Consider the following 27,780-nt stretch of genomic DNA (forward strand, 5'->3'; position numbering starts at 1 on the left):
TGTATATGGTATCCTATCATATAAAAATTATTCCGACTAGGCGCAGGATCAAATTGGAGGATTTGACTTTAAAAGACTAAGTTGAAGTGCTGTTTGAGACAGATTATAGCTTAGTAACCAGGTTAAGATGGCCAAGACTACCGACGAATGGGATGAGTCAGCAGAAGTTTCTGAAGAAAGTGACTTTTTAGATGATGAAGAGGAAGAGTACGTGGATGAATATAATGATGACGACGATTATGTAGACGACTCTGCGACAACTAAGAATGACAGCAAAACAAGCAGGGGCAAGAGTAAGAAAGATGGGAGAATGAAGAGGAAAGTAGTGCTGCTGGAAGAAGAAGAAGAAGAAGAAGCTATAGTTCCTTCCCCCAAGAGGAGGAATATGCACGCTTTGCCTACTGACGAGGAAGAGGACATTGAAAACGAAGAAGATGAAGAAGTGGAGGTGGAAGAAGAGGAATTAGAGGAGGACTTGGAGGCAGGAGAGGAAGAAATAGAGGATGAAGAGGTTGATGAGGAAGATGAAGAGGAAGAAGGCGAAGAACAAGAACTAGAGGAAGAGGAAGACGAAGCTTCTAATAGTGCTCTCGAAACAGATGAAACTGGGTTAGAGGACTCAAAAGAACATACAATTGACATCCCATCTACTGCAAGTGCTGGGAGAAGTAAAATGCTGCTCAAGCTTTTAGACTCGAGCTCCAGTTCGAAAAAAGAGTTTCTCACCGAAGAAGAGATACAGTTACGTAAACTGGAAAATGCTCGTAAGAGGAAGAACTTGAAGGAGAAGAGACTGGAAGAAGAAAAACGTGATACTATAAATAAACTGCTGAAGAAGAGGGCAGGCAAATCGAGAAGTCGTCTTCCAAGGGAGAACGAGGATAATGACGAAAGCGACGATGGCTCCAGTTTTACCAAACCAAGAAGGCCCTACTTTGCACAGGGTTTCATAAGAACAATCAGAACGTACAGCCAAGATCTGTACTGCACATATGATGAATGATATATAATACTGCCTATATACAAATAGCATATTTCTTCAAACGGAACCGAAACTCTCTTAGTAATAAACATGATGAATGGCACAGTGACTGTTCCTTTGTTTTTCCGAGATTTCTGCATTCTTCGAACTTTTTTGGTTGTAAATTAAAATAATGGACTCTCGTTTTAAAATATAGAGCGTTCCTTTATTAGAAATACAATTCCTGTAAGACATTAAGCGGGACTGTTGATACGTTCTATAGTTGACTTTTGGAAGCGAAGTGACTCTGTGATTTGAATTTCTCGAACTTTGATTTTGCTATTCAATTTTATTTAACTCCTGATTTGCGAAAACAAAATTTGCAGATCTTAATATTTATTGAGAAACAAATTTGCTCGGTAATTTCGAGATCTAGAGTTATATTCTAGTGTATATCAATCTTTATTTACTATGGAGTCCACTTTACAGAATGAGGATCCCTCTCAAACACAGCCTGGAATGTCTCAACAGGCTCAAATGTTTCAATATGCTCAGCAAGCACAGCAAATGTCAAACTTCATGTCTGGGGTCGACCCATACATGGTGAATGCTCACATGAACGGTGGGTTTGCAGGTAATACCAATTCTGCCGGTCATAACAACAACCAGTTCATACAGGATGGATCTAATCGATCACAGAATCAAGGTGCTAACAATGGCAAAACCAATGGTAATCAGGATAGCAACATGCAGGCGTTCATATTCAGCCAGAATGGCGGTGTTCCAAGCTCAATACCAGTGGACTCGAGCATACAAGCACAGCTTAAACAGTCTAATTCACTTGGTGGCCAAAATATGACAGGACAGCCAATGCAGATGAATATGGCACAGCATAATGCAGAAAGAATGCCTGTATTTCCACCCCAACGGTTTGGAATACAAATGCCAACATTTCCTAACGATAAGCAAAGAAATAGTGTAATACAATCACCCACTGCAGATGGTAAAGAAAATTCAAATTCAAATTTAATAAATAATAAATCTAATACACTAAAGTCTAGTATACATGATGATAATGAGAAACTCTCCGGTGGTAAAAAAAGCATTAATAATAACGACACTACCACCAATAATCGTATCAATAACAACAATAATAATGACACCAGTATGAACAATAGTAATCCCGATAGTGCGGGCGGTGCAACTAAACAATTTCCATATTTTCTAAGAAATGGATTGTCGGCTAATAGGAACAGTATTCCAACTCCGTTCCCTACTATGCCGCCAGGACCCCAAATTAAGACCTCCAACAGTCCTGGTGGAAATACCAATCCACAATTTGATACTTCAAAAGTTCCTGCTGGTTTGTTTGCTTATCCTGTCAGAAAATATCTTGCAAGCATGGCTGCACTAAAATTTCATGAATTAATTAATACTATAAACATGTCAGCCGGTCGCATCACTGAAGCATTATACTGGAAGACATTTATAAACGATATGTTTACTCCTGATGCGGTATTAAGATATGCTAAGACCTCGTCTACGGATTTTAGACAATTTGATTTTCTTATTCCTTTGATTCCCGTTATTTTTGTAACATTGGGCAAACTGGGTGTTATCAGAATTGAAATGGTTATTCAACAACTGAAAACTGAAGTTTTAAGTAATGGAACCGTTTTTTTTGATTGTCCAAAATGTACTTTCACTTATCACTATCCAGATGGAAGTTACATTACCCATTTTGTCCAATTGAAAGGACTTTTCAACTCGAATTTCAAGATTGAATGGGGTGATCTCTGCATGCACAGTTTTGTACCTGGTATCGAATGGAATGCCTTAGAACGACTTGTGAGCGACAGGGCTGCGAGCTATGAGATCTTTCAAAAATTAAGTAATCCGGAAGGCGACGCTAAAGGTAAGAGTAATATTAAGATTGAAAGTGATAATAAAAGGACGATTAGCGGGAATGGATCGAATGAACCAGAATCCGATCCAACCACAGCAACAGGATATAACGACGATAAGAAAACGAATACAATTATTCCATCAAATTTTGATGCAATTACCCAATTACGTTCATATTTCAGTGTTTTCAGGAATGTCTCAGTTTTTGGGTCACAAGAAGGTTTAATGAGGGTCATGCAAGTCAGCACAGTCATGTCTGAGCTAAAAAATTTGAAGGTACATCAAAAGCTCAATAACATCCAAAGTCCACTTGATGCACTCGTCTCTTATGTAAATGCACACAGAAATGAGCTAAATCAGCAACCATCTGGCTTCAAAAATGATGTTCCCAAGCATAAAGGACAACACAATTGGAACGGTGATCATGTGCGTGAAAAGATGACGCCAAATATGGATCGTAACAGTGACTCTTTCAATGCACAAAATGCTGCCATTTTTAGGACGCAAGCAATGCCTGTCAGTTCACCATATTCACAACCCAATGAGAAAAGACCACCGATGAAGAGAAGACGAACCAGTGGCGTGTCACCTCTTTCTACAAGAGACATTTCTACTCCGACAGACCTCAATGAATCTGTTGAAGCAAGTAAAAAGAAACATAAATATTAGTAATTTCTCATATAAATGAATATTCTTTGTATTATATTAGTGTAATAAATTCAAAATGGCTTTTACCATCGCTGAATATTGCCTCTCTTCTGTTGACGTTAAATTGGTTTGCTTACGTGTCAGTCATTTCGGAGAACATAAAAAAACATCGGAGTAGATATAAGGACAGCTTGTGTGGTCATTATTATCAACCCTTCCATCTGCAAGGATACATCATAAGATAACCATCACTTTCGCCGATTGGGTTCACGAATCAAACTAGGAAACATATAAGCCAAGCTCCGACAATGATTAACGACCAACAGTTGAATGATATATGCATAACATTTGGACTACTTTCGATGGTCCTCGTTGTTATTTACCACGCACTTGCTTCTACACAAAAAGGAAATAAAAAGGGAAGTGAAGATATATTTGCACCTCAAGAGAAACGAAAATCAAAATAGTTTAATTATTCATTTTGTTCATAAATTCTTTGGTGGGCATACATTTAGGAAATAGAACTTAAAGTACTACAAATTGAACAAAATGACGGCTCAAGGAAGTTATTATATTATATACATATGTATCATTTTTAGAGAGGCAATAATAGTATAGAAGATGAAAATTACGAAGAAATCCTGTAATATTAGATGTAGTTCAAAATAACTATTCTCCCAGAATTCCCCTCGAGATCTGTACTAACTCTTCTGTAATATCTGAAACATCTGTAAAAGACTTCGAAAATGCTATGGAGTAAACTTGAGCCCAATGCAACTCTTCATGGGTTTTTGGCTCATCGTCGCTTGACTCTTGGGATCTCTTAATTTTAGATAGATATGCGAACAGTCTCTTACGAGCCAAAATTGTGCTAGGTAAATACATAGGAATTCTGTTCTCAGATCTAAAACTGTTGAACAATATGTAAAGTACGAATATCACAGAGGCTGCACTGTCCCTTCTGTAAGATAATAATGCCTTAATTGTTTCATCATCAGATTCTTCCTTCCAAACATCAAAAGCAGATCCAGCCATTCTAGCCTCTATGATCTTATCTAATAGCAGAAAGCAAGTGTCCAATAGCCTTGCGTATTTACTTGGGTCAAAGTTGGAGACAAAGTCAGGCTCCCTCTTGGCCCTCTTTAACAGCTGCTTTACTTCATGAATGCTCTGTGACAATCTAACTTCTCTGATGCGGGCAAATGTCAGCGTGATGTCAGTAGGTTCATCGTCAATGTCATGATATAAGTAGCGTTCAGTCACTGTCTGATAAGATTGACTGAGGTGTGACAATAAAGTAGAAACAGCCAATTTCATTTCCTCTCTTGCTGAATAAGACCATGGAAACCAATTGATGCCCGCAGATGTTATGATCCCTATAATCAGTGCGAGGGACGTGTGCCAACAATTAGACCAACTGTTGACTATTGTAACTTCACCTTTAGCATATGCTCCTAATGAAATAACAGTAAATGAAATCATGGCTGCAAAAGAGGCCTTGGCTTTTTGATATATCAACAAGATTGCTGCTAGTGGAAGTACTATAATACCAGCAAAAACGCACAGAATATATGGATTAGAGAATTTAGACGGTTCGTTAGCAGCCCATCCCCAAAACATTGCAAAGATAGCTACAGACAGGGTGGAGAGTAGATCTGTCAATTGACCAGGGGGTTTATTATGGGCTAAAATGTAGATGATTATTGGAGTCCACCAACAGTGATACTTTTCATACCAATGGTAGGACTCGTCAAGCCAACCTGGTAGACACGTAAAAGTAAGGACAAACACAAGTTTCAGAGACCATTGCATTTCAGCACCGGTTAAGACTGTAGACAATTTCCACAATTTGAATCTGAAGGGGTTCTCAGTTGTATGAAAATTAAAATCCTCATGATCAATAGCACGAGATGATGAGATTACTTCATTGACCCTTTCGTACGTGTGCTTAGAAGTATATGCATTGTAAACCTTTTGGAAAATATCTTCAACATCAAACTTAGTCTCCAAGTAGCGAGAAAAGCCAAAGGAGCCATCATCTATGGAACATTCCTTTGGCAATCTATTCATAGCTCTTCTGAACGGGTAGTGAGGCGGTACAACTCTCCAATGGGTATTAATGGTGAGCTTTTTACATGAGCTGGCAATTTTTTCGACTTGGTAAGCTGCAGTTCTCACATATTTTATAAATAGAAAGACGTTCACGTAGGTGTCATCGTATAATAGATTATTTGAAAATTGTTTATTCTTTGTAAATCTCTTGTAAGCTGAATCAAATCTGGCAGATTTGATTTTCAATTTTTGCATTCTATCATCTAAGACGCTCGTAGCCCCATTAACTGTACTACCGTTCTTCGTTAATTTAATAATATTAGAAATTTGATCTAAAACTGCTATTATTTCTAGGATTAGGGCAAAGACTTCTCCAGAAAAGAGAGTTTTCAAAATTTCTATAGGATTATCATCATGGTTTTGAAAGGAATGCCTCTTTTTAGCAGAAACAGATTCTGCGGAGCTACTATGGGAATTAATTGAGAGGTATAACTGCTCCAACTCTTTTGCATTGAAAAGTATATGGTTCAAAGGTAAAATTCGTAATGTGCTGCCAATCATTGTTAAGGAGTTTCTGAAAGATCTTAATGATGCTTTATCAAATTTAGAAAGAGAAAACTGGTTAGAGAAATCTCTATTAGCTTCGGTTAAATTAATATTGAGAGAGTTGATCATTCTTTTACGCAAAATATCAAGAGCTTCTTTATCACTACATGAACTTTTGTCCACAATCCCCATTAGGAAGTCCTTTATTTTGAAAAGAGCCTTGTCAAAATTATTTAATAGCTCTGTGTTGCCACTTTGTGGGAAAATAAGAATATTGACAGAAAGAGATATTAACATACCTACGATATATGACAGTGAAAATTCTCTGTACAAACGCCAGTTAAGGTCAGTTTTATTTTTAACAATCTGAACTGAGTGAAAGTATATGATAGAGATACCGAATGTCAATGATGGGTACAGTAATCGCTTATAGAAATTCCTTAACCATGTTGAAATAAGTAATGCGAGCATCATGCTTAAAAATAGAAGAGCACCTTGAAATCTAATAGCAGGCCCACGAGAAGTAGAAACATACCATGCCAAGCTTGACCAACCGACTCCAAAGATACCTCCTATGAGCGACTCCAATGTGATTTCCAATTGAACACCCACGTTCCTGGCTGGGTGATGCAACAGAACTGCTAAAGGTATGAAATAGCGATATTCATCCCCCAACCAATTCCCAACGGGATGAATTACGCAAAGGATGTAGGCAATCAAATATGCTAGAAAGTATTTGAATATTTCAGTATATTTTTTTGTTAATTGGTGAAGGAAAACTTTTCTGTGACTTTTAATGAAATAAGATTTCGATAATTCCTCACTCTTTGGTGGCAGGGGAAGATTGGTGTCCATAGGAGATTCAGGATTAGCAAACAGACCAGTGAAAAAACCATCTCTTAACTCTTCAAACTTGTAGTCTATGAGTTCGTTCCATTTCTTTTCATTGGCTATGGAATTCAGTTTTGTATGGTCTATAGCAGTGAAAGATTTCTTAGTCTTTCTATTTGTCAGACACTGAGGCGAATCGAGATGCGATGAGCTACTTGAAAGCTCAGACTTCATATCATTTACACTATTCATTGATGAGACTTAACGCCCTTACAACCAAAAAAAACCAACACCCTGAAGACAGTGAATATGCTGCGTTGCTTCTAATAGCAGGAGTGGCAATATATCGTCTACAGCAATAGGATATTAAACTCTTCTAGCCGTTCGAATGTTGTTCGCGACTAGATGATATTTTAACTCTGCAATGTCGGACTGTTGAGTTCGATCAATTCAGGCTGTATACCATTTAGATGAAAAATTTAAGAAAAACACGAAGAACGATGTAAAGTTCTCTTGACTAGTTGGACTCAGTAGCTTTTGGTTGGTTCATAGAGAGTAGGATTCCCTCATGTATGGTTGACGTCAACCACTGGTGCGCAAGATACGCCTCTTTTTGTTACCATTGAGACGCTCTAAATCCTTATGTCTGCATCAGTACTTCAGGGAGTTATGTTACCATATACAATTGGATATTCATTGTATTGCCACATTTCTATTTGAGTCGTATGCTGCACCAACATGATAAACCCATTTGCTGTGTAGAACGATGTTTCAGCTAAATTTAGGTTCGAGTCTTAACTGTACGTAACAAATGCTGGAGAGACGCTTGAATTGGCATTATTCTTCAAGCAAGAACAATTACTTGGCACCTACACTTCCCATAATATACTTTACCAAATGTAATACCGCCATAAATCTTTTTGTATATCTTATATAGCTAATATCCCATAATATTATATATAAGCCATTTCACAGAGCTTCGAGAAAAATTTCAAATAGGCGGAAATGGGAACTAAACTACTGAAACTAACAAAGAAGTGGCATAGTGAAGCCTCAAATACCCCAAAACTTATATGACAATATGGCTGTTTCCAAATATCCGTGGTATTTGAATCAAACTGATGATGAGCTTCTATCAAAATTCAAGTATATTCAGCGTCAGGAAGATGAACATTTAAGGGAAGCTACTAATGGGACCCTCAATTCAAGATGGTCCCTAGGTGACAGCATCTTGCAACGAAATGATTACAGAAACAGATATGTGAATATTATGCCTTATGAAAGAACAAGAGTTAAATTGAATGTTCCACGCGGCAACGATTATATCAATGCATCTTATGTGAAAGTCAACGTTCCAGGCCAAAGTACACAGCCAGGTTACTATATTGCCACACAAGGCCCCACGAGATATACGTGGGATCAGTTCTGGCAAATGTGTTATCAAGAGTGTCCCTATGACAATATCGTTATTGTTATGGTGACACCGTTAGTGGAGCATGGTAGGGAAAAGTGCTACAGATATTGGCCCACAAGTGAGGATCGTGTTAAGATATCACCTGTCTCACAATATCCAGGGGGGGAGAGTGACATAAGTACGTTCCAATCAGAACTGAAAATTGAATACGTCCAACATGAAAGAGTTGACGATTTGTATACTTTAACAGAAATTAAGTTGAGCCCTCCCTCTGGATCCATAGGGCCTACGAAAACCGTTCACCACTTCTACTTCGACCAATGGAGAGACATGAGTAGGCCAGAAGAAATATTGCCCATTATGACATTATCACAGCACTCACATGCGTTGAATTCAAATGGAAATCCCGTCATTGTCCATTGTTCAGCAGGTGTCGGTCGTTCAGGCACTTTCATCGCTTTGGATCACCTGATACATGATACTGCAGACTTCAAGAACGCTCTTGACACAATGGCTCCGGCTCCATTGCAGGACTACAAACGTGACTTGATAGAACAGATAGTATTCCAACTACGTTCGCAGAGAATGAAAATGGTTCAAATGAAGGACCAGTACATCTTCATCTATAACGCAGCCAAGTACCTCTACAACCTCGAACTGCATACGTAGAGTAACATGGCACCTAGCCCAGTCCGCCATGGCAACCTCATCCATGACACAGCTGCAAAATGCATCAAATTTGGCAGATTTTGACCGCTGTGCGTGACATCACTATATACGACTATATTTTACAAAAAATTTTAATAGACGCACTGGAAGAGACTTTTTTTTGCATCGAAAGCATCGTTGAAAAATTTTTCAATACTTAGAACTTTTAAAGTTTTATTCATTACGTTTTCTTATTTGACGAAGAAAGACGTTAAGTAACCCAATCAACTTATTAAAATGGCTGACGGTGTTTTCCAAGGTGCTATTGGTATCGATTTAGGTACTACTTACTCCTGTGTTGCTACTTATGAATCCTCTGTTGAGATTATTGCTAACGAACAAGGTAACAGAGTTACTCCATCTTTCGTTGCTTTCACCCCAGAAGAAAGATTAATTGGTGATGCTGCTAAGAACCAAGCTGCTTTAAACCCAATGAACACTGTCTTCGACGCTAAGCGTTTAATCGGTAGAAGATACGATGAAGAATCTGTTCAAAGTGACATGAAGACTTGGCCATTCAAGGTCGTTGATGACAACGGTGCCCCAATGATCGAAGTCGAATACTTAGGTGAAAACAAGACTTTCTCTCCACAAGAAATCTCTTCTATGGTTTTAACCAAGATGAAGGAAATTGCTGAAGCTAAGATCGGTAAGAAGGTCGAAAAGGCTGTCATCACTGTCCCAGCTTACTTCAACGATGCTCAAAGACAAGCTACCAAGGATGCTGGTGCTATTTCTGGTTTAAACGTTTTACGTATCATTAACGAACCAACTGCCGCTGCCATTGCTTACGGTTTAGGTGCTGGTAAGTCTGACAAAGAAAGACACGTCTTAATCTTCGATTTAGGTGGTGGTACTTTCGATGTTTCCTTATTACACATTGCTGGTGGTGTCTACACCGTCAAATCTACCTCCGGTAACACCCATTTAGGTGGTCAAGATTTCGACACTAACTTATTAGAACACTTCAAAGCTGAATTCAAGAAGAAGACTGGTTTAGATATCTCTAAGGACGCCAGAGCTTTAAGAAGATTAAGAACTGCTGCTGAAAGAGCTAAGAGAACTTTATCCTCTGTCACTCAAACTACCGTTGAAGTTGACTCTTTATTCGATGGTGAAGATTTCGAGGCTTCTTTAACCAGAGCTAGATTCGAAGACTTAAACGCTGCTTTATTCAAGTCTACTTTAGAACCAGTTGAACAAGTCTTAAAGGATGCCAAGATCTCTAAGTCTCAAATTGACGAAGTTGTCTTAGTTGGTGGTTCTACCAGAATTCCAAAGGTCCAAAAATTATTATCTGACTTCTTCGACGGTAAGCAATTAGAAAAATCTATTAACCCAGATGAAGCTGTTGCTTACGGTGCTGCTGTCCAAGGTGCTATCTTAACTGGTCAATCCACTTCCGATGAAACCAAGGACTTATTATTATTAGATGTTGCTCCATTATCCTTAGGTGTTGGTATGCAAGGTGACATCTTCGGTGTTGTTGTCCCAAGAAACACCACTGTCCCAACCATCAAGAGAAGAACCTTCACTACCGTTGGTGACAACCAAACCACTGTTCAATTCCCAGTCTACCAAGGTGAACGTGTTAACTGTAAGGAAAACACTTTGTTAGGTGAATTCGACTTAAAGAACATCCCAATGATGCCAGCTGGTGAACCAGTCTTAGAAGCCATCTTCGAAGTTGATGCTAACGGTATCTTAAAGGTCACTGCCGTCGAAAAGTCTACTGGTAAGTCCGCTAACATTACCATCTCTAACGCTGTTGGTAGATTATCTTCCGATGAAATCGAAAAGATGGTCAACCAAGCTGAAGAATTCAAGGCTGCTGACGAAGCTTTTGCTAAGAGACACGAAGCTAGACAAAGATTAGAATCTTACGTTGCTTCTATCGAACAAAACGTTACTGACCCAGTCTTATCTTCTAAATTAAAGAGAGGTGCTAAGACTAAGATTGAAGCTGCTTTAGCAGACGCTATGGCCGCTTTAAGCATTGAAGACGCTTCTGAAGATGACTTAAGAAAGGCCGAAGTTGGCTTAAAGAGAGTTGTCACCAGAGCTAACTCTACTCGTTAATATGATTAATTATATAGTTTATATTTTCCTATCTCATCTCTGTATTTTAGATAATTTAATCTTAAAAAAATAGTTTATGTCTTTTAATAAGTTGTCGACATATATTTCTCAGCTCCGGAAGCATTAGAGCTAATAATGAAATTCTCTACTCCTTTATTTGCACTAGGCTTTCTCCAAAGTAGTAGTGTCACATCTTAGCATTCATTTATGCTGTGCCATGGATGCGCAAAATCAATTCTTTCTTCCTTTTAATTATACTAACATGTTGTAGAGGAATAAAATTCCATAATCTGCTCACCTTTGGAAGGAAGTTGATCCTTCACAATAGTTCAAACTTCTCTATAATTCATTTTCAAGATTAATGCCTAGTTGTGTTTAAAGTTTTGTACTAGTCGCTTCGAAATATTTTATCTCTAAAAATCCCAAGAAACCGGGAAAAACATTAATATACCCAATGGTAAAGCTGGTATAATGGATTGTAAATATTAATAAGATGGCTTATGTAATTGAGTACTATATGAAGAATTCTATATCAAAATGGGCATTTCAAAAATCATCCCAATTATCCTCAGTTTCATGTGCAGTGTTCGAATTTTTTGAATTGGCAATATCATTCGAATGACCAGCTTCGTTGGGATTACCATAGTTGTTGTAGTATTGTTCTTGTAAGTTTTTGGTGAAACTGGAGAAAGCTTGCTTACCATAATTACTTGTTTCTTGAAATTTTTGACCAAATTGAGCAGCAGCTCTCTTTGTTTCTTCAGAAAGTTCTCCAGATTGCCACTGTTGAACACCTGGCTTGATGACGGATTCGTTAACGTCTTCAATGGATTTAGTAACAGCACTGGAAAACATGCTCCAACCCTTTGTAAAAGTACCAAGTGGATCATTTTGGAAATTTTCCATACTCAAAGTGTTATTCGACGTGGTATTGGAACTATTACCATTATTTACTGGTGTACTTCCAAAGCCTTGGTATTTACCACCTTGAGATGGGGGTAAATTAGCAGGTTTCTCTTGGTTTTGTCTGCCCAGCTCAGCAAAATATGCTTCATTCTTCTCCTTTTGAGCAGGTGCAACTTTTGGTGTTTGAGAGCGACGATTCTCCAATGGAGTTTCAGATCGACTCTTATTGATTGCAGCCGATTTCGCTTCGGTGGTATCAAAGTCTGTCATCGAATTTTCGTTCAACTTTGATGGATCAAAATCTGGGTGACTTGGTTCAGAAAATTCTTTACCTTCCACTTCACAAGTCAATTTTTCCTTATAATCTTCGGCAATTGGGTTGTCGTATTTAATCTTCTGTGGCAACTTCAAATCAATACCGTGAGATGACATGTATTCGTTGAAGGGTTCGTTACCACCTTTTTCCATTCTAATCAGTTCTTCCGGTTTGAATTGATCCATAGTAATAGATCTCACAAAGGATATATGAACCCCTAAGCTTCTATGAGTGCCTGCACACTCTAAACAAATGAAAATACCGAATTTTGGTGAAGCCCATTGTGGATTTGGTGCATTACAATCGACACATTTTTTGTTTGCCCCAACTTTTTGCAGCTGTAAAAGACGTCTACGATTATCAGGATTAACTTTCCAGTCAGACATGCAGAAATAATGAGATTCACCGGGTTATATATATTTAGAACTTAAATAGAAACTTAAGTGTATACTAAATCAATTCTCTGCAGTTTTTTTTTCTTTGCAAACTTCTCTTATTTGAAGATTTGATATTCGAAAGAATTAACGACAATATCATGTCACACGTTGAGCATTCATCACGTGCCACACACTAAAATTATGCAAATTTAAAGCTGTTTATTGAGTTGGGATGCCAAACGTACTCCATAGATACACTATAAAATTGGTAACAGACGATAGTAGGACCGTCTTATTATGCTTGCTTGCATTCTTTAATTGAGCGAGTAATGCTACGGCACGGGAATTCGATATTTTAACATAAAAGTGCCATTGTCTCATGACAAACCCACTGAGTAAGTTGTACAAAGTGGCTGGTGGAATATCATTTAAATGTTTCATTATATACGAATATAGACAAATTTCATCGAGAGTTCACTGACACTATCGTCTTTTAATGTCCTGTAGGTAATTTCTTACAAAACCCATATCTTCAATTAGCAATTTTCGTAACCATAAGGTCTCTTGTCTTTGTGATTCTAATTCACTTTCCAAGCGTTGAATTTGTTTCTCTTTTTCATTAACCATCATTTTATAGGTGACTTGCATCTCGTTCATGGCGTCCGTGGCTATTGAGCTTGACGACGTCAGCGTCGTCCTATCTCTTACTGAACTTCCATCTGTAGTACCTGTTGTATTACTGGCGTTATTCGTTAAATCTGACGTGAGTTGTCTTTGCATATCTGAACCATCGGTGCTGCTATTTGTTGTTGGCATCTTCTCAATATCTTTCAATTTATTTGTATTATAAGATGCACCATCTTTCAATAATTCGCCTTCTATCGACTCAAGTAGCTGATCCTTCTTTGTATTGTTCACTATACTTACTAAATCATTTTCCACATTTTCAAAGACAGTAGACGAATCTACTTTTTGTTTTTTTGCAATATTGGTAAATTTTAAAATATCATCAGAAACTGAATTCTCGGTGTTTTCATTTCCCAAATTATCCAAATGGAATGCACTCAGTGACCTTTTTTTCCCACTAGTACCGTTGATATTAAGGGTATTATTCAGAAGATCCTCATCTGCAGAGCTTAATGTGAATGGAAAGCTTGAGCTGAGACCTGGGCTTGTTGGCTGAGTGTAATATCCACTCAAAGATCTTGAATTGAAAGTGCCATTGCCACTGGCTGGATTATTATTATTATTATTAGTATTGCTACTGTTGCTACTACCATTACTACTGCCATCTTGAAGTTTTTTCAAAAGAGCTGAATCATCTAAAAAATTGTTTAAAAAATTATCATCATTAGTTTTATTATTTTCAGTACTTTCTGGGGTGACAACAGACTTCCTATTATATTTCCTTCGGCCTTGATTAATCAACTTCCCTGTCTTTTGGTTATAGAAATTTAATATTTTATTTGATAGAAGGTTCCAAAATTGATCATCTTGCAAATCAACATCGTCTTTAATTTGATACAAATTGTCATTAATCCTTAGGAAATATTTATTGTAAGGGCTTATTGAAAAATCATTTTCAATCTCTTTCAAAATTTGCTGGAATCTATTGAAAAATTCTATAGGTTGTTTTGAAGTTGTGGAATTGTTAGTTCCATCATTGAATATACCATGTATGACAAATGAGTTATAAATTTTGGCAATCTTGTTAAAAGTCTTGGCATACTGTGGATGAATACTTATCTTCTTCGCTTTATTCTTTTTCACATCATCATTGATAAATTTTGTGACCATTGCAGATTGTATATGGTTTAGATTCAGCGTCGGATTATCTGCTATGATCTTGTATGCCCTTAAAATGAACAGATCATTCCTAGTTTGCTGATAAATGTCATTAATTTCATTATTGCGTACACCATCCATACTAGAATTTATACCATTCATAACATGAAAGGGTATGTTCTACACTGGAGAGATAAACCAAACACTTTAAAAAAGAAAATGTCGTTCTTCAAGACCTCAGAAACGAGAAAACACAACCCAAACTCAACCAAATGCCTTATAAGTTAGACTAAAAAAGGCGAATGATTATTTCAATTGCACCGCTCGAAATTTCATCAATTTAAGCTTTAAAATTAGCTAAAATTTTTTTTCTACAAGTTAGTTTGGAATTTTTCAAAATTCTGACAAAAAAAAAAAAAGCCATGGCATTTGCGAGTTTATAGATTTCAGCGGGGAATATTGTTAGTAAAATGGCAATTTCTACGGAGATTTCTCAGATGCGAGATGTGCGTCGGTAGGATTTTACTTTTTTGGGGGCGGATAATGCACGGATGCTAGTCGGGTAAATAGGGTTAAAATCGGTAAATCAGGGCATTTTTTAATTTCTTGCCAATTCTCCTAAAATGGCCAGATAATAACTAGGGCTACTAAGATGATCCAGCCAGCCCTGAAAAGTCGACCCGCCCGGATTTTTCTCGCGTTTTTTTTTTTTTTGCTTTTCTTTCAGCGAATGTCGAGAAACGCTAAAACTAATTTAATATGTAAATTTCTCGAAGAAAACGTCAGATTTTATTTGAAAGATAACCATTGAATCGAGTCACTTCACCGCTACTATCACATCCATTACAATATCGCTATGTCAGAAACGAATAGTCCTGTTCCTCCTGTGAATCTTTTCCGTAGAAAGAAAGGTTATAGACGTGGAATTACATACACGCTATTGTTATTAGGTAAATCAGGAACCGGTAAGACCACATTTGCGAACAACTTACTAGAATCAAACATCTTCTCACATCAATTCAACCAAGTGGATACTAAAGATTTCACAGTGTCTCCTAGAATCAAGATAATAAAGCCTACAAAGGTTGTTTCATTCAATTCTAAAAACGGTATCCCATCATATATGGCAGATTTCGACCCTTCAAGAGCTCAATTGGAGTCTGGTGTCACAATCACTTCCACTTCTTTGGAAATCCTCACAGGTTCAGATGAAAATGATGAAAATTACGACGATAACGATGATAATATCCTTTTTAATTTAGTGAACACTTACGGTGTCGATGAAAATTTGGATGATTCGTTATGTTTCGATGAAATTTCCTCATACTTGGAACAACAGTTCGATATTGTACTGTCAGAGGAAACAAGAATTAAGAGAAATCCAAGATTTGAAGATACGAGAGTTCATATTGCTCTTTACTTCATCGAGCCAACAGGTCACGGCTTGAAAGAATTAGACATCGAATTAATGAAAAAAGTTTCTCGTTACACTAATGTTTTACCTATAATAACAAAGGCTGATTCTTTCACGAAGGAAGAATTGAAACAATTCAAAGCAAATGTAATGCAAGATATTGAAGCTTTCAATGTGCCAGTCTATAAATTTGAAGTTGATCCTGATAATGATAATTTGGAAGCCATTGAGGAAAATGAAGCATTGGCTTCACTACAACCTTTTGCAGTTATTTGCTCAGATATCTTGGATTCCGACGGGAAATACATCAGAGAATATCCATGGGGTAAAATTAAAATAGATGACGAAAAGGTTTCAGATTTACGTATATTGAAAAGCGTACTTTTTGGTTCACATTTACAAGAATTTAAAGATACTACACAAAATCTTCTATACGAAAATTATCGTTCTGAAAAGTTATCAACGGTCACTAGAAATGATTCAATTGAACCTGCTGAGGATAAGAGAGCAAGTGCTGCTCCAAGCTTAAGTAACTTTGCTTCTCTAATAAATACAGGCAGCTTCAAATCACAACAATCACTTGCATTCAACTCTTCATCAAATGACGTACCAAGCACACCAGAAATGAGGATTAAAGAGGAAGATGAATACGACAGTGAAAGAGGATCAGTTAAGGAATCTCCAATAAAACAATTGTCTGATGAAATAAGAAACGAAAATGAAGAAATCATAAGATCAATAAAGAAAGGATCCGCAATATCCTTACCGCTTAAGGATTCAACAGATAGGTCAAAACTAAGGAATATCTCTGAAACCGTCCCATATGTACTAAGGCACGAAAGAATCCTCGCAAGACAGCAGAAATTGGAGGAGTTAGAGGCGCAATCAGCCAAAGAATTACAAAAGAGAATTATTGAACTTGAAAGAAAGGCTCAAGAATTGAAATTAAAAGAAAGATTATTGGAGACTAGAAACAGCGCTATTAATAATTCCAGTCATTCATTAATGTCTTCAGGAACTGTTCAAAGTCAACTTAAAAAAGGCGACACCTTTACAGATTTAGCGTCAATTGTATCAGGTAAAAACTAAATAACCACACATTAGACAATTATTTTTAAATGCGTTTATATATTAGTAATTAAAATATCTACATAAATTCACGTTTTTTTATCATGTATTCCTCATATCAAGAAAACAAAGAAATACACCAACCAATAGTTTTGATTCAACCACCAACGTATATGCAGAAAATGTAAGAAGCAATATAAAATGTGAAGAGTGGGAATAGATAGCACGGAAAAGCTAAAAGAAAGCAAAAAAAGAAGATACCAAAATGACATATAAATGAATATATTCAATGATTTGATAAATATGTAACAATATTAATTTATGGGAGGCGATTCGCTAAAGCTGCAGGGCCTTTCTTACAACTTATTATAACTAGACATATATGTATTGGAATTTGCTGTGCTGATACCAACACTTGAATTACTATTGTTTGCACTTCTCCTAGCTTGAGGGCCTCTAACTCCTAAAGGATTCTTTGAAAAACTCAATCTGATCCCTCCTTTGCTATTGATTGTAGAACGAGGTAATTGGCTACCATATAATTTTGCTAGAGCTCTAGTGGAAAAACTGACGTCATCGAATTCAACAAAACACATTGGCCCATGACCATGACCATGTCCAGGAATGCTCTTGTTTTTGAATGACAATCTTCTAAAACCTTCTTGGCTAGAAAATAGCTGCCTTAATTCCTGTTCTGTCGCGTCAGGAGGTAGATTACCAACATACAAAGTGTTACAAGGTGGATTTTGATCAGCAGGATTGGCTGGGGGTGGAATTTTAGCTAATAATGATAAATCAGCTTGTGATATTGCTGACTCGTTTTTAACATTGGCTGCATTACTAACATTTGGCCTCTTCTTCTCGGAATTAGGGTTTTCGACGTTGACATTTGAAATGTTATTTAGCACTCCATTATTACCTAACGATGAGTTTATACCCATTGCAGCAGGAGTATTATATTGCTGTGAGAAAGGTGTACTAATCAAACTTCTGTAGGATGCGTCCGGCTTTAATGATTGTTGTCCCAACTGAATCGAACTGCTTTGAGATGCTATGGTGTTTGCATTCGAGATTTGAGGAGGATATTGCATTTGCTGTGGATAATTGGAACCTGCCATCAATATATTGGAAGAATCTTTTGATGATGTAACAGATGCAGAATCAGAAGCTCTCATATAGTTGTTTAACGAAGTAGGTGGGAGATACTGTTGCATGGCACTATAAGAGCTTTGTGATGCCAATGGACCAACCGAGCTAGCACTTTCTGAGACGGTCGAATGTCCTATATTCCCATTAGCACTTTGAGGCATTATATCAGAAGTGGTGCTGTTATGATTCATAACCGAATTAAAAAGAATGCTGTTTTTTCTAACATCGAGTGGACCCCATTCAAATACTGGAGTAGAAGACTGAGGAAATTCATTTAATGTGGCACTAACAGGTTGCGTAGTTATAGGATTCCAAATATCTTCATTATTGTCACTTTCCATTGTGAAAAGAGTCTTGCTTGTAGCTGGCATACTACTATTAGTGTTAGTATTATTAATATCGTTACTACTGTTATTGTTGATAGTAGTGTTAGAACTATTATTTTGACCTATGCTTTCTTGTTGGGAAGGAGCAAAGTAAGGATCATTGGTAAATGGATCACTGAAGGAAAACCTTGATTTTGGGAAAATCATCGAATTTTTCCTATTAGAAGCTGGCTTGTTAGAATTAGAATCTGGGGAAGAACCGAAAACTGGCAACAGTCGTACATCACTCGAAAGTAAGTAATTATGTTGTTTAGGCACAATCCCCCTGTAATCAATGGGTTTGTTTGTAATTTCATCAATAACTTCAATTATACAAGCTGAGTCACTACCTGGACCAAATATATCACACTTGGTACTTAATATAGAGGCATATTGTGAAACAATTACTAAGTTATCAAACTTGGCAATTATAACCGAAGTATTATCAGAGCCTGAAGTTTTACTAAGTTCCACATTCAGTATACCAGTTGCCAAGGCAAATATCGAATGACACTCTCTAAGAGTAATATCTTCTGGGATGTGACTAATTTTTAACAAATATGGACCATGTGAAATAAGCTTTTCCTCTTCATTTGATACCATATCATCATCATCATTTATATCAATGCCACTGATAGACAAATTGTGAAGTACTGATGATAGATTTAAAGGAGAGGAATTATGTTCATTGACAAGCGGCACAGAATCATTATTTGGCCTATTTAAGTTGCTGCCGTTGGTATATTGAACGGAATTCGCGCTTTCCAATGTCGGTGAGATGTTTGGCACTGCATTAAAGGATGCATTTTCTGAGCTTGATGTGAAACCAGGCTGGTTGAACAGATTAGTAGCCTCTGGTTGTTTTTGTTCTTTTATTAGGGACATTTGGTATGCAATTTGAAGTAAATACTAGGTAATGCCTGCTTTATACAGAAATAATTGATGAATATGTGACTTTTTTTTTGGGAATATGATAAATTGAATCTATGTAGATTTCTAATTGCAATAAATATTACAATATTCTTGATTTGTTATGATCTTTAGACTCTTAAATGTTGAAAAAATGAACTTAATATGAATGGATCTATGCTATGAGTATATCGATGACTATGATAGTCCTTCCTAGAAAAGCGGTTACAAAACTTTTAATTGTAATTAACGCAGGATTTCCTGATTCAAGTAAAAGTTGTTTCTTCCTATTTCTTCCTGTCCTTGATTGGATGTTTTGCTCGACAAGATTTAGATGGTATCTTCTCTTTCCTGGATATAAACTAGATTACAATTGGAGTATGCTTGAAAGATAACTCGGATACTTGATAAAACACTTGGCAGATGTGGCTATTTGAGACGTTGTCGTATATCTTGTTTTATATATTTGGTGGCAAAAATCGGTAAAGAGATCTTTGTTGACTAATTTTATGACTTTACGGTATGCGCTGGTCGAAAAACCCAGCAAAAAAGAAACATGCTTGCCAGTCAATTCGTGATGAAAAAGACTGACAGGAGCTCACCATTTGCTTGACAGGCATGAATATCTTCTATCTCCAGATTGCTATCAGATATGCATGTCATTGACATATTTAGAAGTCAACTACACTATGATGATTCAAATATACGTTTTAAAATTGGATCCAATCGGTGCGTACTTACTTCATACTGACCAATCATATTTCGGATTTTGCAACGGTCGTGTTAAAAAATGAATCAAATGTCAAATAATTGATAAACAAAAGTCTGATTTCAACTATACAAATTATAGACAAAACAAATACTAGATATGTTATTTTAATAAACTGTAGCAAATAAGTAAAAACGTAAAATATTCAGAGAGAAGTAGAGGTAAAAATAAAAGGGAAAAACAAACTGTGAATGAAGATTACATTGCGGATGCATGTGTCGCTCGACTTAGGATCTGGATATACTTCTTCTTATTCTGTTGATAATACCAGGCTTTTTTTCCTGTGTTGTGGGCTCCTCTTCATTGGCGTATTGTCGAGGGATGGCCTCGGTCTCTCCAAGACGTTTATTGTAATCGTATGCGGCTGCATCGTGTGCAGAAGTGTCTGTGGGCCCTGCGCCGGAAGCATTGGAACCAGGGCCAAGTGTTTTATAGGCGCCACCTGATTCAGCACCTTGTAAAGTATAATCGCCCTTCAATTTTGATTGTAATGGCTCTTTTGTAAAGGGTTTTGCTTGGGTCTGGGCTCCGTAGGTGCTCACATTTGGATCAACTAGGCTTGGATAGTTTCCAACTTGAGAGGCATACACATCTGCATGTTCTGATCCAATACTCTTTGTTCTTCTAGCAGAGAGCTCCTCATGTTCTCTTGAGCCTCTCGATCTACCTTGCTTCTTCGTGCGTTGTTGATACCCAGGGTCCAGAGTCCTATGCTCTTGAGAATAATCTTTCGCATATTCTTGTTGCTGAGAATGTGGTGCTTGTTGACTTATCTGTTGACCTTGATGTTGTTCTTCCCTAGGATGATAGTTGCCACGAGGCTCTGTCACCACCTTCTCTTCCCTCCAAGCCTGATGCTGCACACGGGGTGCTTCCTTTTGACCAAGCGTAGCAGTACCAGTAGATCCAGCAGCAGCTCCAATAGCAGCTCCTTGTGTTGCACTCGAGTAAGGCTTTTGTTGAGAGACTGGATGCATGCTCTGAGGTTTTTTCTGGAATTCCTGTTGAACGACAAATGGTTTTGCTTCTTCTGGGCCTGTTTTTAACATAGGTTCTACCTGTTGTCCATAATGCCCGTGCTCTGAACTAGGGTATTTCTGCAAATACTGTTTCGAAAGCTGATGCTTACCAACCAAGCTTTCTGCTTCCTTTTTAGACTTGAGGGGCACATTTGCATTTTCATTGAAACCAATAAATCCAGCTGACCCAGGGATATGTTGACGGGTTCCCCAATCGGGCTCCGCTTTTGACGTTTTACTTCTTGTGTCTACATGCTTAGATGGTTGTCCTGATTGCCATACAGCCCCATTTGCTCGAATTGGAATGGAAGGTCCTCCAAGATACGTCCCAATAGGGATGCTACCTCCACGCATTTCTTGCATGCTGGAGTTGCTAATCCCACTAGAATTAGTCTCTGGCCCGGTTTCATTTTGAACTCTTCTTTTCTGGATACCCTTAGTTGCTGTAGCTGCTCCAGCACCAAGGCCACTAGCGACGGCGGGCCCTTTGATGAACGGTTTTGGTCCAGCTTTAACCTCTTGTCTATGTGGCACATAGCCAGGTTCTTGGGCGAAGCCATGGTGCAATTCTCCAAACATGTCGTTTCCGCCATAATCTAACCCTCCTGGTACATTTTGTACATTCATGTCTTTACCAGCTTCTGTGACGCCTTTATTAGTGCCAAGTGTACCTTTATTTGCACCCATGGTATTTTTCACGCCAGCACCGGTTGTGCCAGCCACTGCACCGGTAGCAATACCTGAAGTAGTGCCTGACCAGCCAGGTGATTGTTGAGTGTCAGTTGGAGCACTCCGATCTTGTGAAATTCCGTCGTCGTGCCAGCCCGCACCTGATGACCCAAAAATAGTACCTTTCCCGTAGTCATCTCTAGCTCTAAAACCAGTTGCACCATCTCCTTTGCCATAACCAGTATTATCTTGGGTATCAGGTTTGTGCCTGGATGGAGTATGCGAACCTTCAGTTTGGGCAATGTTCTGTTGTCCAAGATCCTTGGCGTGCTCAGCTGCATGCTTTCCAGAGGTCCCAGAACCAAAACCTCCAACATTTTTACCTGCATTTTGCTTACCGATAGCAGCACCGGTGGTTCTTCCATAAATGTCGTATGAAGTGTCATCAAATGATCCTCTACCTGTAGAACGATCACTGTATGCGTATTTACCATATTCCTTATCGCGGGGAGTTATAATGTGTTCCTCATCATGGATGATGCCGGGTCCCTTTGTATGGATATCAGTGACATCTTGGTGATAGAGGTCTTTACCAAAAACACCTTTATCACGTATATCGGTACTATAACCAGTTGTTTCCATGGCTCCTGCACCAGTACCCGTAGCAGCAGCGCCATAGGCCGCCTTTTCACCGCCAGGAATTGTCCATGTTTTATGCAAACGTCTTGCTTTACCAGCAGTGGGTGCAACACCTTCACCGGGCACCGCTTCAGCATTCTTCATAAATCCAGGTATTCCTGTATTTTCACAACCACTAGGCATTACTTCATCGTCGTACATTTTTGACTCAGACATTCTTCTAACAGTGTCTTGAGGCTCCTTAATGTCCTGTGATGTCGCTTGCATAGCCTGTTGTTGTGCTGTACGTTCAACAGCTCTTCCACATCCTGGAATACCCACAGCACTAAGACCAACTCCCTCAGAAAGGCCAGCTCCACCGAACCCAGTGGTAAATATTTCTTTCTCAGATAGGTGTCTATCATCCACATCTCTAAACCATGAAGCATCTGCAGCATCAGACTTCTGAGCGCGTCCCTTTTCCTGATTTCTAGCTGACTGGATATCTTTGCTCTCTTCCTTCATTGAAGTATCATTCTGCTTAGTGACTTCGGAATCCATTCCACGAGACTCGGCAGCTGTCATTCCTGTGTTCTTATCCCAACCTTGGCCTGATGGTTTAGTATTATTTGAGAACGAATTACCATGATTATAAGTTCTTGGAACACTAGGTTGAGTACTGGTTCCTCCACTTCTTGAGGCTGTTGAATAGTTGCTTTCCCCATACTTAGCCTTTCCGTCGTTAAAACCGCCTGGAATATTTCCTGCAACCAAATTTGCGTGCTCTTGTTCTAACTGTCTCGCATCATTTGCTGCTTCAGATTGATATTCATGAAAAGCTTCGACTGGATAATCCTCATGATCATGTGTTTTTTTATGACCACTTCTCTCACAAGTAAGTATATACGCAAATATTAGTAAAATGTCTCATATATAGAAAAAAACAACCTGTCTCATTAGGTGCTGATGTATTGGAGTTTAGGAGAAACGATTTTGAACAGAACACCAGAGTAAAAAAGATAATACATTCCACAACAACCAACGACCAATTCTAACAGGATAATAATTAATTAATTAAATTAAAAAGTACTACAAAAAAGAAAACTAGAAAGAGAGAAAATAAAATGTTAATTAGGGCGATGTAAAGAAGTCAAATGAATTTCAAAAAGTTCAAAATTATCTGTTAATTTATCATCATTTGAAAAAATAAGAAAATATATTAAAAAAGATAGGAAAAGGCAGTTGATAATTAAGCATTGTGGGTTAATGGTACACCTTCCTCTTTTGTAGTAGTTAGAATTTCTCGTGTTGGTTCGTTATCCGTTGTGTGTTGGTACTTATCTTTTTTCACTCTAGTGAAATATTTGCCGTCGTTTTGATTGATAGGTTTTTGGGTAGTGCCAGCTGTAGCAGGCACCGCTTCCCCCCTAGCATACGTTGTTTGTGGGACCTGTTGTGCCACACGCTGTGCGCCTTGTTGTGGAACATTTTGTGGAGCAGGTGTTACATCGGTGGCACCCCTGGCATATGCTTGTTTAAAGTACTGTGTCGTGTCTCCAGAGGCTGGTGGATAAGTATTGTAAACCTCTGGTTCCTCATACTGAGAGTACTTTTTGCCTTTATGTGTGGCCGAAACGAAAGTACTCCAAATTGTATTTAAGAGAAGTAGGAAAACGGTTGTCCAGATGAATGCGAAATTCTTGGCACCAAGTTTTGCACTTCTATGGTTGTTATGGAAAGCTTTTCTGGCCTTGACATAGCAACCTGTATATAAACAGGCAGCTAATATCATGAAGAAGAATGCCAACCAGGACATAACAGTGGTAAAAATGGCAAGTCCTTTAATAATGGTAAAGATCCCAACCAAAGTTGGAATGATAGTCAACATTAAGAAAAAGAATCCAATCAACAACATTGCCCAAGCAACTCTCGATAGGTAATAATATGTATTCCTGTTGTTGAGAAAAGTAGATGGCATATTAGGACTACTACCGAAATTGTCCCTCGGAGAGAAAGGCTTGGCAGGGGCTTTATGGGAACAATTACCTACGTTATTATTTTCAAAACCACAAAAGTCGTAATTGTACCATCTCGTAACACTTGGCGCACTATTAAAACCTTGGGTATTTGCTTGAAACCAGTAAAAATTTTTTAAAGTACCCCCAGTACGTGCACCAGATAGAATAATAAAAAAACTCAATAAACCAGCACCTAATAAGAGTAATAGCATCAAAGCATTTACTAACCTTTTGAATAACATTTTCGTATTTTTTTCTTATTTGATATATTTTATGTAAATCCTAACCTATTGGTAAACTACTGGACATGGGAAATAGGTGATAATTTTAAGATTCTAACTATCGCGGTTTTTAAATACTGCTTTATGGAAGAACCAAGTTAAGGGGAGATCACATCTGCCAGTATTCCATTCAAGAGGACCTGATCAAACTTAGGGATACCAGCCTTCATTTGTTAATCAACTACAACGTAACTAGAGAGAAAAAGGACAGAGAATACCAAATACCACATAGGTAGTCTAAAGGGTTCTCTCCCACTGTGCTAAACCTAGTCCAGCTAAATACATTCTCTCAGTGTAATCTATGACATGGTCCACCTTAGAGGATGGATTGTTTTCGGTTTTGCTGGATCAAGCGGCGCGCGATGCTAGAAAACTTCCAAGAGCAAAGCGATGAGATGAATAAGCTAAAGGGTACTCGTGTTAAAGGGAAAAGGAACATCTGGCTATCATGATCGACTTGATGGGTAAGGTGAAAAGAAAAACAAACGTTATTCATCGATTGGGTTTATCGAAGGACTTCCACTTTAGGCTGTATGGCGTAGTTCGCTGATTCTTCTAATTTAATAGATATTTCTTGAGTTGCTGAAGACGCCTTCCGCGTCTTCAATTCTAGTTGGTACTTCAATTCTTCTAGTGTACATTCTATAGGACACCAACTTACTATACTTGTGTATTCATTCAACTTCACCATACTTCTAACTATCTTAAAGTTCAACTGACAATCGACTAGCTCTCTTCCAATTATTCCTAATTGATTGTTTCCTTTGAAATAATTGATGTTATCTCTGCCAAAAATTTGAATTTTAAGAATTCTATTGGGGTCTATGGTCTTCTTTGATATTAGATCATCCGTTACGTATAAGTTAACAAAATCTTCGTCATCTATGTCATATTCGATCAATTTGGCAGTGATATTAAATAACGTCATATCATCTGCATTTCTTATCATGTTTAAAGTAGCAATGTCATTTTCGTCGATTATCTTATAATTTATTACATTAGAGTTCAGTCTAGGGATATTTGCATACTTCCTAACGTTATCATATTCTGGAACTGCTTCAACTCCATCAGACATATTTGGCGATTCCATCGTAATATATCCTTGTGAACTTTTCCTGATTGGGAAACACTTTGAATACACATATGAGTAAGGTTCCAGGTCTTGTAAAGAAATGAATCGTGCTAGACTGTTGTAAATGTATGTGAGGGCCATTCTTTCTTCTGTATCACGGTCTATAAAAGTGTTAAACAGCACCGGTTCAATAGCCCTAGCAATTAAGTTCAATTTGTTATTATAAAACTGGATCTTCAAAGATAATTTACACACAATCCCACAGTGAGTTAGATTGGCTTCATTGTATTTCATCATTTCTCTAATATCTTCGGTACCTAATTTTTCTTTAACTGCTCTATTAAATTGATCAAATTGATTCGAATACATAATTACTCTATAACCTTCATTTGTTTGTAATTTGTTATCAAATGAAACTATGAACCTGTCGAACAAATATTTTTGCTCAATATCATTAGTTGTAAAATCTGTAAAGACCATGGAAGTAAATGAACTTTTCTCAAAAGAGCAAGAGACCAAAAGACCCATCATGTCTGCATACTTTACTTCACCTAGTTTCAGTTGTAAATCCTTAAACAGGATTAATGGATCCTTACTTGTACGAGGTTTAGCTACTTCTTTATCAATCACTCTATAATCACCATTTTCAAATTTACTCAACCCCCAATAATAGGAATGCACGTTAACATTATCATTGTTATTATGCAAAAAAATCCATCTTTTCCTAACAATTTCAATGACAGCAATAGAACTTTCCTTCAATGAGAATTGGAAGTCACAGTGAATTTCTAAACAATTTACCATTGGGTTCAAATTATTGATTTCTTTACTTCCCACTTCAGTGATATATAACCTTGAGCAATCAGATGTATGATAAGCGATTTTACATCTGATTGTTTTTGGGCTATCATCGGTACTAGCCAAAAGTGATTGCAAACTCCATGGTTCAAAGGATTGGCTATCCAAGGCAGTAGCTACAATCGCACTGCTGGATTGAGTGTCCAGCTTAGATTTTTTTCGAGGTTGTGAGCATGCTGATGTATTTGAATCAGACTCAATTTCTTCAATCATTGGTACTATTTCTTCAACCATTGGTAGTACTTCCTCACAACTCTCAAAACTATCATTTGCAGTTGATTTTAAGTCCTGAGATGCCATAGCATTCTTTGAAGTCAAGAATATTGTACTTGGCTGTTGTGAATCCAAAGCCTGCGAGCTAAATGTGTCTTGAGAATCATCGTTAACTCGTTGCATCAGAAGGTTGGAAAAAAGAGTGTCCTTTAATTTCGATTTTATTGCGTTGAATTTGAGATTTTCTATGAAATCAAAAAGCTCACTGGTGGATCCACTTAATTTTGTAAATTTAAATTCATTTTCAGGTGACTCTTCGTACCTAATCAAGTCATTAAATAATTGCGAGAGTTTCTCCCCAGCAGGATCTTTCTCTTTGGTTGCCAGAATAGCATCGTTCAACCTGATTGGTTCTATATCGTTTAGATACAGAGCTGACTTCCCCTTACTTGAAATATAAGTAGCTGTGCATTTAACGAAACATAATTTTCTCAAATGCATGTCTTCAATGTCCATGGTAATCTTCCCATACATATTTATATCAAAAAAATGATAGATTAATGAAATTGTTATTCTAGCTAACCTACACGAGGTCGAACAGTTGAATCTAACTTTAACTTTATAACAGTCATTATTTTCGTTGAAATCTTGTAATTGTAATAGATAGTAGTTACAGGTAGAAGTAACTGACGTCAAAACAGAGATGAATTGTATCTCGATGGGTGTCTTATCTGGTTGGCCTTCCAATTCATGCAGCGAAGAAACCCATTTAATTGCTGAATCCGACATCCTGTTCTCAGAACCCAATATATCAGCAGACTGTATTAAAC

At 37.6% G+C, this 27,780-nt stretch overlaps 13 protein-coding genes across 13 annotated transcripts; 6 read left to right on the forward strand and 7 right to left on the reverse strand.

Annotated features, from left to right (window-relative positions):
- Positions 1–127: 127 nt before the first annotated feature.
- On the forward strand, positions 128–1,003 carry IES2 (Ies2p; the record flags this gene model as incomplete). Its single annotated transcript, XM_003957703.1, has 1 exon — positions 128–1,003. The coding sequence occupies one exon, from the start codon at positions 128–130 to the stop codon at positions 1,001–1,003; it is 876 nt and encodes a 291-aa protein (XP_003957752.1).
- Positions 1,004–1,432: 429 nt separating this feature from the next.
- MFG1 (Mfg1p) lies at positions 1,433–3,535 on the forward strand (the record flags this gene model as incomplete). The annotated part of the gene is made up of 1 exon (XM_003957704.1): positions 1,433–3,535. One exon carries the CDS (start codon positions 1,433–1,435, stop codon positions 3,533–3,535), a length of 2,103 nt encoding a protein of 700 aa, XP_003957753.1.
- Positions 3,536–3,822: 287 nt separating this feature from the next.
- On the forward strand, positions 3,823–3,981 carry OST4 (olichyl-diphosphooligosaccharide--protein glycotransferase OST4; the record flags this gene model as incomplete). The annotated part of the gene is made up of 1 exon (XM_003957705.1): positions 3,823–3,981. One exon carries the CDS (start codon positions 3,823–3,825, stop codon positions 3,979–3,981), a length of 159 nt encoding a protein of 52 aa, XP_003957754.1.
- Positions 3,982–4,183: 202 nt separating this feature from the next.
- On the reverse strand, positions 4,184–7,195 carry BRE4 (Bre4p; the record flags this gene model as incomplete). The annotated part of the gene is made up of 1 exon (XM_003957706.1): positions 4,184–7,195. One exon carries the CDS (start codon positions 7,193–7,195, stop codon positions 4,184–4,186), a length of 3,012 nt encoding a protein of 1,003 aa, XP_003957755.1.
- Positions 7,196–8,024: 829 nt separating this feature from the next.
- Positions 8,025–9,026, forward strand: PTP1 (tyrosine protein phosphatase PTP1; the record flags this gene model as incomplete). Its single annotated transcript, XM_003957707.1, has 1 exon — positions 8,025–9,026. One exon carries the CDS (start codon positions 8,025–8,027, stop codon positions 9,024–9,026), a length of 1,002 nt encoding a protein of 333 aa, XP_003957756.1.
- Positions 9,027–9,302: 276 nt separating this feature from the next.
- SSB1 (Hsp70 family ATPase SSB1) lies at positions 9,303–11,144 on the forward strand (the record flags this gene model as incomplete). Its single annotated transcript, XM_003957708.1, has 1 exon — positions 9,303–11,144. One exon carries the CDS (start codon positions 9,303–9,305, stop codon positions 11,142–11,144), a length of 1,842 nt encoding a protein of 613 aa, XP_003957757.1.
- Positions 11,145–11,690: 546 nt separating this feature from the next.
- On the reverse strand, positions 11,691–12,752 carry GCS1 (GTPase-activating protein GCS1; the record flags this gene model as incomplete). The annotated part of the gene is made up of 1 exon (XM_003957709.1): positions 11,691–12,752. The coding sequence occupies one exon, from the start codon at positions 12,750–12,752 to the stop codon at positions 11,691–11,693; it is 1,062 nt and encodes a 353-aa protein (XP_003957758.1).
- A 474-nt stretch (positions 12,753–13,226) lies between these two features.
- On the reverse strand, positions 13,227–14,690 carry KAFR0F00270 (uncharacterized protein; the record flags this gene model as incomplete). Its single annotated transcript, XM_003957710.1, has 1 exon — positions 13,227–14,690. The coding sequence occupies one exon, from the start codon at positions 14,688–14,690 to the stop codon at positions 13,227–13,229; it is 1,464 nt and encodes a 487-aa protein (XP_003957759.1).
- A 694-nt stretch (positions 14,691–15,384) lies between these two features.
- Positions 15,385–17,031, forward strand: SHS1 (septin SHS1; the record flags this gene model as incomplete). The annotated part of the gene is made up of 1 exon (XM_003957711.1): positions 15,385–17,031. One exon carries the CDS (start codon positions 15,385–15,387, stop codon positions 17,029–17,031), a length of 1,647 nt encoding a protein of 548 aa, XP_003957760.1.
- Positions 17,032–17,366: 335 nt separating this feature from the next.
- WHI4 (Whi4p) lies at positions 17,367–19,409 on the reverse strand (the record flags this gene model as incomplete). Its single annotated transcript, XM_003957712.1, has 1 exon — positions 17,367–19,409. The coding sequence occupies one exon, from the start codon at positions 19,407–19,409 to the stop codon at positions 17,367–17,369; it is 2,043 nt and encodes a 680-aa protein (XP_003957761.1).
- Positions 19,410–20,429: 1,020 nt separating this feature from the next.
- HBT1 (Hbt1p) lies at positions 20,430–23,093 on the reverse strand (the record flags this gene model as incomplete). The annotated part of the gene is made up of 1 exon (XM_003957713.1): positions 20,430–23,093. The coding sequence occupies one exon, from the start codon at positions 23,091–23,093 to the stop codon at positions 20,430–20,432; it is 2,664 nt and encodes an 887-aa protein (XP_003957762.1).
- A 664-nt stretch (positions 23,094–23,757) lies between these two features.
- On the reverse strand, positions 23,758–24,768 carry FMP45 (Fmp45p; the record flags this gene model as incomplete). Its single annotated transcript, XM_003957714.1, has 1 exon — positions 23,758–24,768. One exon carries the CDS (start codon positions 24,766–24,768, stop codon positions 23,758–23,760), a length of 1,011 nt encoding a protein of 336 aa, XP_003957763.1.
- Positions 24,769–25,312: 544 nt separating this feature from the next.
- Positions 25,313–27,739, reverse strand: CDC13 (telomere-binding protein CDC13; the record flags this gene model as incomplete). The annotated part of the gene is made up of 1 exon (XM_003957715.1): positions 25,313–27,739. The coding sequence occupies one exon, from the start codon at positions 27,737–27,739 to the stop codon at positions 25,313–25,315; it is 2,427 nt and encodes an 808-aa protein (XP_003957764.1).
- Between the last annotated feature and the right edge of the window lie 41 nt (positions 27,740–27,780).

The sequence above is a fragment of the Kazachstania africana genome, chromosome 6 (genome assembly GCF_000304475.1).
Source record: "Kazachstania africana CBS 2517 chromosome 6, complete genome".
Lineage (NCBI taxonomy): Eukaryota > Fungi > Ascomycota > Saccharomycetes > Saccharomycetales > Saccharomycetaceae > Kazachstania > Kazachstania africana.